General features: G+C 40.2%; 1 protein-coding gene across 11 annotated transcripts in view; it reads right to left on the bottom strand.

Moving 5' to 3' along the window:
* Positions 1 to 17,749, bottom strand: part of caska (calcium/calmodulin-dependent serine protein kinase a) — a 417,836-nt gene that overhangs the window by 176,798 nt on the left and 223,289 nt on the right. For 10 of the 11 annotated variants that reach the window (XM_080203831.1, XM_080203835.1, XM_080203832.1 and 7 more), the window contains exons 7-9: positions 3,276 to 3,451; positions 2,789 to 2,911; positions 1,361 to 1,444 (exon numbers count right to left, since the gene is read on the bottom strand). In XM_080203831.1, coding sequence (XP_080059957.1) covers positions 1,361 to 1,444; positions 2,789 to 2,911; positions 3,276 to 3,451 — 383 coding nt within the window. Of the gene's footprint in view, positions 1 to 1,360; positions 1,445 to 2,788; positions 2,912 to 3,275; positions 3,452 to 14,570; positions 15,796 to 17,749 lie in introns of those variants that run through there. The other variant, XM_080203841.1, reaches the window with a different exon arrangement.

Raw genomic sequence — 17,749 nt, 5'->3', positions numbered from 1 at the left:
TCGATGTGCTTTAACTTTACGTAATAGTCTGTTATGTGTAATGAGAGAGACTAAGTTGTGTAACCTTGTCGAAAGCCTTCTGAAAGTCTAAATAAACCACATCCACTGGTTCTCCTCAGTCAACTCTACTAGTTACATCATCAAAGAATTCCAATAGATTTGTCAAGCATGATTTCCCTTTTGAAAATCAATGCTATGTCTGATTATATCACTGCCTTCTAAATGCTGAGTTGTGAAGTCCTTTATATTTGAGTCTAGCAACTTCCTCAATACGGGCATTAGGCTCACTGTTCCATTATTTCCTGTTTTCTCTCTATCTCTCATTTTGAATAGTGGGTTTTCATTACCTACTCTCCAATCTGTCAGAACCAGTCCAGAGTCCAAAGAATTTTGGAAAATAACCACCAATGGATCTACTATTTCCAGGGCCGCTTCCTTAAGTACTCTGGGATGAAGATCATCAGGACCCGGAGATTTATCCACCTCCAATCCCATCAATTTCCTCAAAACCATTCCTCTAGTAATGATGATTTCCTTCAGCTCCTCACTGAAACCTGTTTCTCTCAGAACCTCTGGTACATTATCATCCTTTGTGAAGACCAAAGCAAAGTACAAATTTAATTCCTTGGCCATCTGTTTATTCCCTGTTATGAATTCTTCTGTTTCTGACTGCAAGGGCCCTGCATTTGTTTTTGTCAATTTTGTTTCCTCTTTACATACCTACTGAAGTGGTATTTATCCATATTATACTGCATCTGCCATGCAACTGCCCACAACATACTCATCACATTCTTGTTTTTCTCTCCCTTGTTCAGTTGCTCATTTTTTTCTGTTCTAATAGAGTTACAACTCAAAAATTAAATAGTCTCTTTCTTCCACAGATCCTGCACAAGACTAAGAACAGGTAATTCAGCCTCTTGCCCGCCATTCAATTAGATCATGGTTGATCTGTACTTGGCAACTTCAATAACCAGCTTGTGTGTAATAATTTATCACTCTCATTGATAATGTTTCACACTGATCCAACATTCACAGGTTTTTGGTGAAGAGAATAACAAATATCCATCTATACTCAGTACAGAAAGTGTTTTCTAATTTCACTTTTCAATGACCAGTTAATTGCTTCATTGTTTTCTGCTTTTGAAAATGATATGCATTGCTCCAGATTGCAGCCTCACAAATGGTAACAAGAGAAACCCCTCTCCAATCTAAGAAACGTGCACTATACATATAGAACAAACTTCAACTTTTCACTGTGGGCCCTACTGTATTACATAAAAACACAAGCTAAATTTTATCCAACAGAGAACAGAAACTGCTCTTCTGTATCAGAAACTCAACATTCACTTTTTGGCCTTACCTTTAATTTCCTTCTTGCATTAAATTTCCTCAGCTGTTCCACAGTTTCTGGGAGATGGATTTTGTATGCATAGCGATCTCTTTCCTAAAATACAGTACATGATTTAGAACCTTTTGTATATAACTGTAAACATCTCATTGTTTTTGCTGGGGCCAATGAGATTATGTAACACTGGGAAGTTTAGCAGTTATTTGGTTGGCTATTATCTCTGAAACTCTCATTGAGACCCAGCTTCCTTGAGCTAAAATTTAATAGCTTTTAAGAGAGTGCGCTAGTCACTCTAAGATACTACACTTTGGCTCAGATGGTCTCAAATGTATTCTCAGTTTATCAATGCAGGAATAAAATTAAAATATTCAGCTCTCAAAATTATAATAAAGCTTTGCTGCAAAGAATTGTGCTAAATGGCATATAGTTAATAACAAGCACTAATACAGTAAGTCCCTATTTTAAGTTGCCTTGTTTTAAGTCGTCCTGACTTCATGTCACGATATGACAGGGGCGATATGCACACTACTGGGATTTCAGTTGTACTGTCACTTGCACTGGGTAACACGCTTGACCCATTTAATGCCATTTTGGAACAGCCGTTCCTGCTCGCTATCCATCCTGTTCTCTGCTCCTCCCATTCACTGCCCATTCTGTTCACTGATTCCCTCTCCGCCCCTCCTGCTCAATGTCCCTCCCATTCCCCAACTGCCCAATACTCTGACCCTCTTGCCAATCCTCTCTCAAGCACTAGCTCATAGCAAGGATTCAGGATAGGAATATGGTGAGAGATATGACAAAGTGCGAGGGCGGAAGGGGGTTGGCTGAACGGTGGGAGTGGGAGGGAGGGGTCAGGCGGGTGGCAGGAGTGGGAGGAAGGGGTCGGGTAGGCAGGGGAGGGTGGGGGAGCTGGAAAGTTGGCAAGAAGAAGGGGAATTGTGGAGCAAGGGGTAAGTAGAAAAAGAGTTTGCATATTTGCTTATGCTTCTTAAATTATTTAATTTATAAGTTACTTCATTTACAAATATTGTAAGCAAGGGATATACAGTATCTCAACCTATAGGGCATTACGCTTTAATGTTTTTTTGAAAGAAAGATCCTACAGAACCTAAATACAGCTTTTACGTTGGTTGTAATCATAAAATCTTATCTGTTTAACATTGTTTTCTTTAAAGTTGCACATCTCAGGAATGCAACTAAGGAAGGAATTACTATGCCACATTATTGAAAGTATCCTTAATTGTCAGAACAATTGCAAATAATTTATCCATTACGCTAAAATCAACATGAAAAAATTAATAACTGTAATTGGGAAATTGCATCATTACCTATTTTATGAATGAAAACTCATCCATGTAAATGATATCTCCCACTGCATAAAAAGATGGCTGTCTTGGAACTGGAACAGCAACTTGAAGTTAACAATTAAAAAAAATGCACCTTAAGCCAAGGATGGTTGAGTGCTTCATAAACAGTTATCCTTTCTGCAGGGTCCAACATGAGCATACGACGGACCAAATCCTTTGCACTCTCTGAGATATGGGCCCATTGCCTTGGGTTCATCTATATGAAAACAATTGACAAAAATTCAGCTGATGTTGTGACCATTACAATTAACTGTAAAATTGCTACTTTCAATCCATCACTTCTGATTAATAGTTACATTATTATAGTTCTCATAACTACATTTGTAAGATAATAGATGATTAGAAAGTTATTTGCGAGTTATTTTTAACAGCAATAGGAATAATAATAGTAAGAATCAGTAAGAGACAGTAAGAATCCAGAAGCACAAAAAAAATGAAAAAGATAAGAATTCTGTTAAATATTCTTATGAGGGAGCATAAAATGTGTCTGTATCATGTTTGGTGAAGCACCCCAGAGGTAGCGGATACCATACGAGATTAAAAAAAAAAATCAGATTTACCTTATGTTTTCCTTTAATAATAGCATCAAACAGTCTTTCCTTTGTTCCATAAAATGGCAAACAACCACTAAGAAGGATAAAAAGTATAACTCCACAACCCCAAACATCGACTGGCTTTCCATATGGTTCTCTTTTGACAACTTCTGGTGCCATGAAATGTGGTGTTCCTACACGCCCTAATGGAAACAAAAGGCCAACTTTGAAAGCCATATCATTTACATTGCTGGTCTCCTTGAAGGAAATAGGCAGCATGTCAGATTGAAATCATACATATTGATCAAAATAGAAAGTTAAGGATAAGGAAAAATATTAACAAAATCTTTATTTGAAATTCCTCTTATTTTTGTTGCAACATCAAAGCATTAATTTTTAGCATCTGTTCAAACAGCAGAAAGGAGAAATTAATCGATGAACATGTTTATGCGGTAGGTGTTCCACAGCATAAATTCAAAAGCTAGTTTCTTATCTTTTCTGCCAGAAAAGTCCAAAAAAGACTAAATGAATTTACCCGAATTGTGATCTTAGATTATTTTCAAATTATTTTGTAATGCATGCTGCAAAATTTTTGTTCATGGGCTTTAGAATATAACTTCTAGCGATTAAAGTTTTAACTGCAGATAAATGGAACATTTGATTGAGAAACTGCTAAGGAACCCTGGAGTAAGTGCAATTTGAGCTAGAGATATTTATAGTTAAAAGCTAACTCATGTTTATCTTCAAGATCAAAGTTAGAAGTTCAAACACCTAACAGATGGCCCATTTCTGGATCTCTTGGTAGAGCCAAGACTACTCTCCTTTTTTTTAATAGTAAAGAAACTGTTGATTTTGTTATCCCTTGCAATTTTCTTTATAGTACACATACTTGTAGATCTGTTTTTCAGCCTTTGTTGTTTTATGCACATCTCCCATTGGCTAGGGTGTGTGATGTTTCTGCACTTTTTGTTTCTTTTTCCCCTGAGTTTCATGCTGTCCGCCACTGACCTCTCTCAGTTTTGTGCCATCTCTGACGTCTGTTTTTTTACTGTCACTTCTTTAGTCATGGTATTTTTGGCACGTACAGCAATTGCCTCTTAGAGATATAAACTGGTTCTGTATTATATTAAATTATTTTTGGACACCTCCTGTATTCTGTCATTTTATCTATTAACATATTTGTCCAGTTTATAATAGATAGTCTCATTCCACTGACAGTCTCATTCCACTAAATTTAATAGCTGTTTTGTGCTTCTCCCTTTCAAATTTGACCATATTCTGGTCATTAAAGGGATAGGTATGGTTTGGTATACTATAGCTTAGTATGGCTCCTGTTCTGCCCAAGACTGCAAGGAACTACACGCAAACCAGCCTCACATCCATTGACTCTGTCTACACTTCCCGCTGCCTCAGCAAAGCAGCCAAGCATAATTATGGACCCCATGCACCCCGGACATTCTCTCTTCCACCTTTTTCCATTAGGAAAAAGGTGCAAAAGTCTGAGGTCATGTACCAACTGACTCAAGCACAGCTTCTTCCCTGCTGCTGTCAAGACTTTTAAATGGACTTACCTTGCATTAAGTTGACCTTTCTTTACACCCTAGCTATATCTGTAACACTACATTTTGCACTCTCTCATCTTTTCCATGGACGGTATGCTTTGTCTGCATAACGCGCAAGAAACAATACCTTTCACTGCATGTTAATACATGTTTGCAGGTCCCTTAGCAGAGATATCTGAATCATCAATAGTCACAGGTGAGGTGCCTGAAGATTGGGGGATGGCAAATGTTGTGCCTTTGTTTAAAAAGGAAAAAGCCTGGGAACTACAGGCCAGTGAGCCTCACATCTGTGGTGGATAAGTTGTTGGAAGGTATTTTGAGAGACAGGACCTACAGGCATTTAGAGACACAAGGAATGATTAGGGGCAGTCAGCGTGGTTGTGAGAGTGGAAAATCATGTCTCACGAAATGGTAACCAAGATGATAGATGAGGGCAATGCAGTTGATGTTGTTTATATGGACTTTAGCAAGGCCTTTGACAAGGCACCACATGGTAGATTGTTGCATTAGGTTAAATCTCATGGGATCCAGGGTGAGGTAAATGGATACAAAATTGGTTTGATGGCAGAAGCCAGGGAGTGGTTGCAGAGGGCTGTTTTCCAAACTGGAGGCCTGTGACCAGCAGTGTGCCTCAGGGATCGGTGCTGGGTCCACTGTTATTTGTTATTTATACTAATGATTTGGGTGAGAATATAGGACGCATGGTTGGTAAATTTGCAGATGATATCAAGATTGGTGGCACAGGGGACAGTGAATAAAGTTATCACGGATTGCAAAGAGATCTTGATCAATTTGGCCAGTGGGCTGATGAATGGCAGATGAAGTTTAATTTAGGTAAATGCGAGGTGATGCATTTTAGTAGATTGAACCAGGGCAGGACTTACTCAGTTAATGGTAGAGTGTTGGGGAGAGTTACAGAACAAAGATCTAGGGGTACAGGTTCACAGCTCCTTGAAAGTGGAGTCACAGGTGGACAGAGTGGTGAAGAAGGAATTCAGCATGCTTGGTTTCATCAGTCAGAACATTGAATACAGGAGTTGGGACAGCTTGTTGAAGTTGTACAAGACATTGGTAAGGCCAACTTGAAACACTGTGTACACCTCTGGTCATCCTACTGTAGAAAGAATATTATTGAACTAGAAAGAATGCATAAAAGATTTACTAGGGTGCTACCAGGACTTGATGGATTGAGTTATAAGGAGAGGCTTTTTTCTCTGAAGCGTGAGAGGCTAAGGGGCAATCTTATAGAGGCTATAAAATAACGAGGGGCACAGATCAGCTAGATAGTCAATATCTTTTCCCAAAGGTAGGGGAATCCAAAACTAGAGGGCATAGGTTTAAGGTGAGAGGAGAGAGATACAAAGTGTCCAGAGGGGCATTTTTTCATTCATAGGGTGGTGAGTGTCTGGAACAAGCTGAGAAAAGGTTGTAGTAGAGGCAGGTACAATTTTGTTTTTTATAAAGTGTTTAGACAGTTACATGAGTAAGATGGGCATAGAGGGATATGGGTCAAATGCGGGCAACTGGGACTAGCTTAGGGATTTAAAGAAAGGGCGGCCTGGACAAGTTGGGTTGAAGGGCCTGTTTCCATGCTGTAAACATCTATGATTTTATCTGACAATAATAAATCAAATCAAAATATCTCTGAAACACCAGGCTGTTAACTAAATCTAGACTACTTTCCATTACAAAATCTAATATGGCATCCCCATTGTTGGTTCCCAGTAAACTATCTGGATTTATGCAAGAAATGTAATAATTTTCTGACATGCGCTTAACTACATTCCCAATCTCTATGTAGGTTAAAATTTTCCATTAAAACAATCCTGCCTTTATTGCACGCTTGTATTTATACAGCCTACCACTTCACGGCTTCTGCTAGAGGGTTCAAACATAACTTCCACAATAGTTTTAATTTTTTTCCTATTTATTTTATCAAAATCAGTAAGTACCCATCTTTTCTCTAATTTCTATCATCTTTTCTGTAGATTTTATAACTTAGTACACTTTGTTCCCAGTCCCATGGTTCAATAATGGCTATGATGTGGGTATGCCGGCGTTGGACTGGCGTAAACACAGTAAAAAGTCTGACAACACCAGGTTTTAGTCCAACCTATTTATTTGATATACTCACTAGCTTTCGGGGTTACCCCCTTCGTCAGGTGAATGGAGAGTTCTGGCCTCAGACAGAGCATATAAAGCACAGACAGTTTAGAGATTACTGATTAAAATGCGAATCCTTACACCTAACCTGCTGTTCAAGACCTAAAGTGGCTGATAATGTGAGTGGAAGGAGCACTGATCACAGTTTAAAGAGATGTGTATTGTCTCCAGACAGTACAGTAAGTGAGGTTTTGCAAACCCAGGCAAGTCATGGGGGTTACAGATAGTGCGACATGAACCCAAGATCCCTGTTGAGACCGTCCTCATGTGTGCGGAACTTGGCTATCAGTCTCTGCTCAGCGACTCTGCGCTGTCGTGTGTCGTGAAGGCCGCCTTGGAGAATGCTTACCCGAAGGTCAGAGGCTGAATGCCCGTGACCACTGAAGTGTTCGCCAACAGGAAGGGAACAGTCTTGCCTGGTCTTCTCCGCTCCGGGGAAGTCCTGTTGGCGAACACTTCAGTGGTCACGGGCATTCAGCCTCTGACCTTCGGGTAAGCATTCTCCAAGGCGGCCTTCACGACACACGACAGCGCAGAGTCGCTGAGCAGAGACTGATAGCCAAGTTCCGCACACATGAGGACGGTCTCAACAGGGATCTTGGGTTCATGTCGCACTATCTGTAACCCCCATGACTTGCCTGGGTTTGCAAAACCTCACTTACTGTACTGTCTGGAGACAATACACATCTCTTTAAACTGTGATCAGTGCTCCTTCCACTCACATTATCAGCCACTTCAGGTCTTGAACAGCAGGTTAGGTGTAAGGATTCGCATTTTAATCAGTAATCTCTAAACTGTCTGTGCTTTATATGCTCTGTCTGAGGCCAGAACTCTCCATTCACCTGACGAAGGGGGTAACCCCGAAAGCTAGTTAATAATGGCTGCCATGCCATACCTTGTGTATTAATTTTGGACCTGCAGTTCAGTCAATTTTTCCCGTTATGTAGTCTGTGGGACTGGAATTTTCTGGCAGCGGCAGTGGGGCGCGCACAGCCGATGGAGAGTGAACTTGGCACTCAGCCAAATCTCTGTTTATTGCAGCGGGATGGGAGAATCAAGGCTGCAAGCGACGTTGGAGAACTCAGCCCTACTTGTTTGAATAAAGAACTGTGATTTGAGCCACAAACTCTAACCTGTCCTTCTTGCTTTGCTCACTAAGTTTTCTGGCATGGACATAATGGGCTAAATGGTCTCCTGCTATGCTATAAACTTGTGTTTCTACATGTTTCTTAGTTCTTTTTCCTAGCTAAAATGCATCTTTAACAAGGGCAATTTTGAATCTATATACATCCATGAACCCTTGCCATAATTTTCTAAGAATAGTAGACCAATTAGTCAACTTTTGGCAGATGTCTGAAGCAAAAGCAGGATATGGATATGGTACAGTCAGCTTTGAGAGTTGAACAAAGTAACATCATATGGATTGTATATGATTGAGAGAAAAGTCATGCGGCTTTGCCACCACTACATTATTGCATAGATTAGGGTTACCCTACCAGAAAAGTATTAATGACTTCCAGTAACACGTGCCTCAAAGAACACAAAGAAGGAAAATTGAAATGTTTTGTCACATCTAAACAATTAAGAATACAAATACACACGAATCTGCTTCTGAACTCAGCTTCCCATAATAAACTAGAAGGTTCTTATTCTTTTTCCTCCAAAAAAAGGAGACATCTGGGACTTTGTTATTAGCACACCCTATGAACAGTTTTACACTTGGCACTCCTTTTTAACTAAATATTTTCTTTTACAAAAAGGAAAGTTCGGACACCAACATAACATCTCCCCCACCTTTAGGCAGGAACAAATCGATCAGTGGTTTGCAAACTCACTTTGCTCCAAAGAGAAGTCTTCATATAGGTATCTCAGTTGGTTTCCTTGGACATGGAAGATTCTGCTGTTCCACTTGTTTCTATTCAGTTTCAATAGTTGCAGCTACAGGTACATTAGTCAACTGAGTCAAGTTTGGTTTCACCAATTGGAGTAGGTGTTTCCCAGAAATCTTCCACTGTGACTGAAGATCCCTGGAAATTTGGTTCTTTGAATTAGATTTTTCTAATCTGATCACTGTACCTCTTTCAGATTCCACAGCAAGATTCAACATCATAAGTCAGTGATCCTCTACACTTGATTCTGCAGGTCCACAGTTCCCTAAAAGTGGCAACGTAAGTGGCCAAGGTAATTAAGAAGGCATATGGTATGCTTGCCTTTATTGACCAGGACATTATGTACAAGAGTTGGCAAATCATGTTGCAGCTATATAAAGCTTGGTTAGGCCGCATTTGGAGTACTGCGTGCAGTTCTGGTTGCCACACTTACAGAAGAATGTGGAAACTTTGGAGAGAGTGCAAAGAAGGTCCACCAAGATGTTGCTTGGTCTCAAGGGCATTTGAGGAGATGTTGGATAATCTAGAATTGTTTTCACTGGAAAGATGGCGGCTGAGGGGAAACCTGATAGAGGTCTACAAAATTATGAGAGGCATAGCCAGGGTGGATAGTGTCAATTACAAGGGGGCACAGGTTCAAGGTGAGACGGGGAAAGTTTAAGGGATATGTACAAGGGAAGTTTTTCCACACGGAGAGTGGTGGGTGCCTGGAATGTGCTGCCAGAAGTGGTGGTGGAAGCCAGCACATTAGCAACATTTAAGAGGCATCTGGGTACATGAACAAGAGGGAAGAGGGGAATATGGCCGGAGTAAGGGAAGAAGGTTTTTCCAGTTTAGTTAGGGCATCATGATTGTCATGGGTTCGGAGGGCTAAAGGGCCTGTTCCTGTGCTGTACTTTTATTTGTTCTTTCCAGGAGTCACTCTGGTGTTTCACAGTAATTTCTCACCCAAACAGACAGATCCAGATTAAACTCATGAGCTGGTTTACTTGTGTTATGTGATCTTTACTGATCATGTTGCTCTGAACCAATCTTTACTTTCAAACCTGGACACAGCAAATCCATCCTGGTATGCGTTTGTCTTCCAAACATCAGCTCAGCTGTTGAGTATGGAGTGCTACAATCCATTATCAAGATGTTTTTCAGCTTCAACTTCCAATCAGTTTGTGTTCTCTCCATTAATATGGTCATTTTGAATGTCTGGACAAGGTGCACTGCTTCACCATTTCAGGATGGGTGGTAAGGTGAGATAAGAATCTGCTTGATCTAAATGTTTTTCAGAAATGTTCAAAATTCACATGATGTGAACTGTGTGCCATTGTCAGGCACAATATGCTCTTCAAAGCCCAAAGCAGTGAACAGTGTCTGGAGAGTAACAATGGTCTTTGTTGAAGTAGTCAATTTTATGGGAATGAAGTGTGGGAGATGTATTTGCATTTCCATGATTCTCGGTAGGGCGAAATGTAACTTTGTACTGGTAAGCAGATAAGATCAGTGCACACCTTTGTAGGCATGCAGTGGCAAATCCCAAGTAACTTTGGGCGAAGCAAAATTGAGATTCCTGGTAATTTTTAAAATCACAGTGTTCCGCTAATTTTCTTAACTCCGCCAGGAACAGGAAAACAGATTCGCCGTCATGTAGTTCTCTTCAGAGAAATTTGACTCTCTTGGCAATAAATGCTGGTCTGGAATCAGAGTGTTTTTTTGAACATGTTCATAAAAATCTCTAGAGTGTTTATCTACTGGCTTTTCAGGGGCAATGAGATTTTTCAGTGAAGTGAAGTTTTTAATTCCATAACTGTAAAAACACTGAAGCCTGCTTTTCTTCTACAATCTCATTTGAAACAAAAAACATTCCACCTACTCAACATAAAGAACAAAGCCTTTAGTAGTTGGATCAAAAGCCTCCAACGCTCCTAATAATGATGATCACATTCTGTTGCCATTTAAGTGTTTTGTCACTTCTAAGCAACTAAGAACACAAACACATATGTGGCTGCTTCTGAATTGAACTTCTCATGAAAAACTGGAAATTGATTTTATTTATTTCCCTCCAAAAAGGATGCACTTGGGATTTTGTTTTCAGCATACCCTTCTGGTAAGTTTTTAAAAATATAGTACTTCCTTTTAACTAAAATGTTCTTTTGCAAAAGCATAAACTTTAGACACGACACAATGACACAAACTCTTGGACTTGGAAGGGCTTTTATAAACATTATACTGAGACGTGTTCCATTAGACTCCAGTTCCTATATCAGTTTGTTCTAAAAGTTTGGGTACAATACACATAACAAAGCAAGGAATCTAACGTGCAGAAACAAGCTAAGTAAAGAATGAATAATAAACAGAAAGGATTGCTTCAGTTTTTGCCATATCGTCCTTAGGTGAAATGTAGTTCAAATAAATAGACAGATACCTCAAAATATTGCCCAAAACTATATTTCAAAGAGTAGTGACACCTGAAATCCATATTAATCTACCAGCAGGATGCCAAAATAAATAACTTCAAGTTGTCCCACATGTATGGGAATGGCCTTATTTACTGAAAAGTGACAATTAGTACCAAATTGGGGACCAAATGGGGCCATGGAAAACAATAAGGAATGTACAAAATAAATTACAAGATCCAAATTTACTTATTACTTATATTTTTTCAAATCAATGGTCAACAAAAATGACCCAAAATATAAAAGTATAACGTTTATTTGGAAACAAATGATTTGCTACGTTATGTTAGCAAACTGGGCATAATTATTAAATAGAAGTATCAAACAGCAACTTCTTCCTGCTTTATTCCCTCACCCCTTTGCATCATGCAGAGAAAACAGATAAAACAGAGAATTTGGTATTTTAGTATTGGTTAAGTAATTTTTCACGTGACTGAATGAAGGATTATCAGACTTGGTTTGGATGGGAAATATTCCTTCAAGTCTAAAACATCATCACATTCGAAGATAATCTGTTATCATGTGGATAGGTTGCTTCCCCTCTTCATCCTGTCTTGCATTGTTGGACAGCCAGGAGTAAGATGACAGTTATAACATTAAAATCGTTTTTGCAAAATGGATGTACATCAACATTTTCCTGCAGGACTAGAAGATACGCTTCAAAGTAGTATGGTGTCAGCAGAAGAAATTAAGAGGCATATTACCAGCTAGAAGAAACAAAATGGGGAACATAGAGAAGCATGGGAAAGGGAAGCCTAGGGAAAGAGGAGAAAGATCAGTAATTAATAATTTACTCAATCTGTTATGACCAAAATAAAGAGTTATTGATTGTAGCCATATTGTCCCAAATCTTTAAACAAGGTTCTTCATTAATGTCCTTAATTTCTCCCTGTTATTGTTCTTAATTAGCAAATTTTAATGAGGTTTTTGTGATCTGTCGTATAAAGAGTTCAAAGCTTTCCCCATTAGCCTTTCCTCTCAAACACTGGGTCTCAAAGTTGGGTATGCGAATCCTCTTGGGGTATAGTAACTTCTTTAGGGATACTTAAAAAAAAACGTAATGGCCAATTTTGTTTTGATGCTTTATTTGCATTTATTGATGTATTTATTAGATAGCATTAGTATTCACAGCATGGTCAAAATTTTATAATAATCTCTCATTTAAAAAAAGGAGCTCCCATATTTGAGTTATTTTCAAATGCACCAATAAGGGTATAGAGAACACAGAAAAAAATTATGTACACTGCACTCAACAAGTTTACAGCATAGCATCAAATTGAAAGCCACTATTCAGTATTTGTGATTATACCTTTTTCATTTGTGTAGGGTAAATTTAAATAGGTAAGAATATTATCATCCAAAATGGAGAAATGGCTAAAAGCAAGGAGTGTTTCAAAAAAACACCAACAGTGATGAGCATTAAACTACAGTCATAACGACTGATTTCACATGCCAATTCTGCCCTGGACTGCGAAGTGAAAAATAACTAACAAAGCAGGATGTGTATCAAAGAAACAAATACAATGAAAAATACAATGACATTGGATTCAGTTGGACTATACCCAATTGTCACAATGCATACCATACAGAGAAATGCTTCAGAACAGCAATTTAAGACCTCTCTTTTAAGCAGACATTTAGAAATGAAGCATGAACAATGACAAACCACGAAAAATTTTTCAAATGAGCAACATCACAACTTTTGATTAGCATGAACGTTTTACATTCTGATTCAGCAGATGACAAACCAAACACCCTTGAAACATCAGATCTGGTGAATTAGAGTGGCAAGTCAAGAAAGTCTCGTATCATGGCTGAGGAAGTAATGTGGCCACAGATATGGTTGACAGTAGGCCAAAACAAGCTCCTATTTTTGCACGATTGTCAAACACACTGTGCCCTGATTCATCGATGACATGGTCCCAGATGATGTTCTGACTCAAAACAGTGAACTGAATAATTAACAGCAATCATTTGCTCTACAACTAGACAAGTCTACAGATTTGGGAAAACCTGGCTCATCTCTTAGTTTATGTATAGTAGATTTATAAAGGGTAAATACAAGAGGACATATTTTATTTTGCAAACAGCTTCCTGTTCAAACGACAGTTGAGGAGATTTTCCAGCTGTTTGACAGCTTCATTAAGTGAATATGGAATTCTGCGGTCAAAATATGCTGGAATCTGCACTGTTGGAGCTACTGGAATGAGAGAGGCTCTGAAAGCAGCCAGCATGCAACATGGTTGCACTGCAGCATACAGCAAGAGGCACTTGCCATTAAGAACATGCTTCCAAACCTACAGGAAGTGCTGGATAATGCAGTGAGAAGAGTTAACTTTATTGGAGACCATTCCCTGAATTTGCCTGGCTTTTCCTCTTTATGTAGCGAAATAGGAAGCAAACAGAAATCATTGCTTCCCACAGGCATTCACTGGTTTTCACAGCAAAGTGTTAAAAAGGCTCTTTAAAATACTCGAGGTTTAAGATATTCTTTGAAGATCATCCATTCTCTCTAGTTTGCATGATGCAGTGGTTAGCACTGCTGCCTCACAGCGCCAGGGACCTAGGTTCAATTCTGGCCTCGAGTCACTATGTGTGTGGAGTTTGCGCTTTCTCCTTGTGTCTGCGTGGGTTTCCTCCGGGTCATCCAGTTTCCTCCCACATTCCAAAGATGTGCAGGTTAGGTGGATTGGCCATGCTAAACTGACCGTCGTGTCAAGAGGTTTAGCAGGGTAAATGAGGGGATAGGGCCTGGTCGATTCAGACTTGATGGGCCGAATGGCCTCCTTCTGTACTGCATGGATTCTATGATTTGGCCTGGCTTTTAAGTCCAGGCTACTTGTCAGATATTTTCTCTCACCTAAATAAGCTAAATATAGGACACCAAAGGCTGAGGGCAACAATATTCAATGCTAGGGCAAATGTGGAGACATGATTAAATTGTGGAATCTTGGGCTCGTTGTGTGAGGGAACAATATTAAAATACTTCCAAGTCTGCACAAACTCTAGACGACTAATGAACTAAACTCACAGGTCAGCATTAAAGGCAACATCAAGCAACATATCACTAAACAGCGGTTACACGATTATTCTTCTTCCCCCACGCCACCGCACCCCCCCCCCCCCCCCCCCCAAACGATGGACAACACAGAGCTGAGTTGCTACCTTTTATCAAATTTTCCTGCAAATTCCCATGTCATAGGAACAGCTGACTGTAAAAGAAAAAAGAGAATGGCTTTGATGCAATTTGCCACAACGTACCTTTGTGAAAGAGGATTTTTGGAACTCATGGGAATAAAATCGAAGTATCAGCACTGTATGTGTTTGCAACTGAGATCATCACCCACTTCTCTCAACTTCTTGAGCTTAAGGTCCAATAAATAAGCTCATCCATCATATTCATGGTGAGTAAAAAAAAATTAAGATATGTTTACCTGTGATGTGAAATTTATAACAACTTACAAAATGTGTGGTGATTAGAGGGGCTGGTTAAAAAAGAAACTGCCTCTAGGTATGTCCAAAATGTTGCTGAACCTGAAAGAAAGTATGTAACCAAAAAGGTTTGGGTACCACTGCTCTTCTTCATTTCTCTGCCCCAAGGCATGTCCAACCCACAGCACTGCATCCTTCATCATGGTTAAGCCAAAGAGGCAGTTTCAGAACCCACCCCAGCCAGAACAGGAATTGAATCCTGTGCTGTTGGCACCAATCTGATCCACACTGGCCCCCAAGGAGTACAATCTGCTGTGCAAGTATCCACTTTTACACACATGTTGTAGTCTGGAATCATGAATAGTGATGGTGGAGGTTCCAATTTTCTTCCCATCACATGGATGATCAGGAACCTCCCCCACTGTTATCACCTGCCACGATATTCCTAAACTAGCTGAGGTGATTCCATTCCGATTCCTTCATACTTTGCTATGGGAAAGTACCTTTCCTTTGCTCTGCCATTTTTTCCCCAAGTTCCTTTCAAAGTAGACAGTCTTACACTAGGAGGGTTTGGTTGTCTTAACTCTATTCTGTTTAGTTGCTGCTATTTTTATAATAACCTTTTCTAGCATACAGCCCATTCCCTATCTATTGTTGAGCTTCTGACTATACTTCAATGCTTTCCTAGTTTCCTTTCTGCTTTATGCATACTGAACTGAAATCCACCTTGATTAATATTGTTACAAACTCCATTGCTGCCATGTGCAAACACTGTATTCTCTCTGGTTATATTACAGTATCTGGCTTGACCCATGTTTTTAGATTTCTGCTGCTCACTAAGGACATTTTGGGCTGGATTTTCATCTTTGAGGTATGAATCAGAAGTTAGGAAATTTCTTGATGTTGCAATTCTATCTCTACCCTGGCAATGCCAACAGGCAGGATTGGGGGGATGGGGGAGAACAAACTTGAGTTGAGCATGTCACCTCCCAGCAGTGAGGCACAGACAGAGGTGGTGTATGTGGAAGAGAGTCTAATCTATTGTGGGGCTAGTAAAACCAACATTTTACCTACAGTAAAAGGATGCCCGAGCTGCCATTTATGAATAGGAAATACAAGGAGGTGCCTGCTGAAGTCTTCATCAGCACTGGAAGTACTAGCTGAACAATGAAGAATATTTATTGCCTTTGCTGACTAATAGCTTCATGTCCCTGCAAAAACTGGCTCAACATGAAGAAACCCTCAGTTGTATCACAGTCAACACAGGATCCTTCGGCCTGACAGAGTGCTGACCTGACTTGTCTCTGCATTCCTCTGCAAGTAGCTGCTCACTCTCATTTGAATGTGCAGTAGGTCACAGTACAGTGCTATAAGTGTGCATAGCTATCTTGGTGGAATTTTAACTTGTTTCCCCTGATCATTAGACTGGGGACATCACCACAGTGTCACCAACTTCTCTATGGTTACACACTAGCTGGACAATATTGGAATGGCAGCCCATTCTGTTCATAAAACTATCAGATTTGTTGGTGGGTGCCCTGATGGGAACATGTGTGCAATCAACCACACCTGGATCTGAGGGAAGTCAGCTAATGCAAGGCCTGTTGCCTTCCTGCAGTGGAGAACCTGCATCCATTTGAAAACTAATGAAGTCAGCTACTCTTGCAAAAAGGGCAGCTGTGACAATGTAAATGTCGTTGTACACAGCCAATTGAGTGGTCCCACACAGGTCAGCAGCAGAGCCCTAAAATGAACAGAAGACAAAGAAGCTGAGGCCACCATCACTTATAGGGCTGCTGGGAGGGTCCATTGATTGGTGCTTCTAGGGAACAGTTCATCATTAAAGGAACACATATGTTAGTCACTGTCTCCCTGGACAGTCAGTCTCCTTCTTGCTCATAGGCATTTCCAGTTAGGTGAACGTATTGCAGTAGATCAATTGTTCAGGGTATTCATGGGTCCTCCTCCTTGGCTCCTGAATTTCAGCCTCAAGCTCTGCCATGATTCTTCCTCGTAGCACTTGATATAGCTGCTGCACTACCCAATTGGTTGCAAGTGTGAGGAAGCTGTAACTATTTTCAGCGGCAGTCTTCCTTTCTTTCTTTATGGAAGCTTGGCTGAATGTCCTTTTGGTGAGAGAGTTTTCCCAATGAATACACTCCTGCCTCTTGCCCCCTCATTTGTGCAACTCCAACATTTTCCCTTTCCGACTCACTTAGCATCAAAGGTTGGCTTACTTGCACATTTTTTCAGAATTTGTCTGTCCTTAAATTACCTCCGAGGCCATTTCTGATTGCATGATGCTGCAGTGATTTAGAAAGCTTTCTAAAACCCACCCAATATGGTCTTTGGTCTAGTTCTGCAATCAACTTAATGACACATCCAAAGTCTCTCTCTGTTCAAGCAGACTGCCAATCAAGCCTCTCTCCTGCATGATGAAAATAACCAGCACTGGAAATGGGGGTGAGATTTCTGGATCCATACTGCCACCACTATTTTCTCCCTTCCCACCCCATCTGTCCCACTTCAGTGCTGGGCTGGAACTGCACAATCTGGTCTCTAAACCCTGCAATGATCTGTTCCTGTGGGATCCCATACAGTTTTTGATTCTGCTTTACTTGACTTTTGAGACTGAGAGTGCACGCGTGTGAACGAAAAGAAAAGTGAGCACGAGATCGTGCGCCTGAGAGATCGTGCATGTGAGAGAGAGACTGCATGCATGCAGGAGAATGAACTCTTAACAACAGGAACAAGAAGTCTTATTACAATTGTCGTGGACTTTGGCAAAAGACCCACCTGAAGTAATGTGCACTGTATCAAAGGAAGATACTCTTGTCTTGGGGGTGAAATTGAGTTTCATTAGATTAGTTCCAGGGATGAAGGGATTGGCGGGGGGTGGGGGAGGAGGGTGGTGATGATGAGAGGCTGAGTAATTTAGGCCAATTCTCTGGAGTTTACAAGAATAAGAACTAGTTGCATTGTAACATACAAGATTTGACGGAGTAAAC

The sequence above is a fragment of the Carcharhinus amblyrhynchos genome, chromosome 15 (genome assembly GCF_965287045.1).
Source record: "Carcharhinus amblyrhynchos chromosome 15, sCarAmb.v2.hapA, whole genome shotgun sequence".
Lineage (NCBI taxonomy): Eukaryota > Metazoa > Chordata > Chondrichthyes > Carcharhiniformes > Carcharhinidae > Carcharhinus > Carcharhinus amblyrhynchos.
The sequence above is the reverse complement of the archived record's forward strand: the minus strand, read 5'-3'. Positions and strand labels throughout refer to the sequence as shown.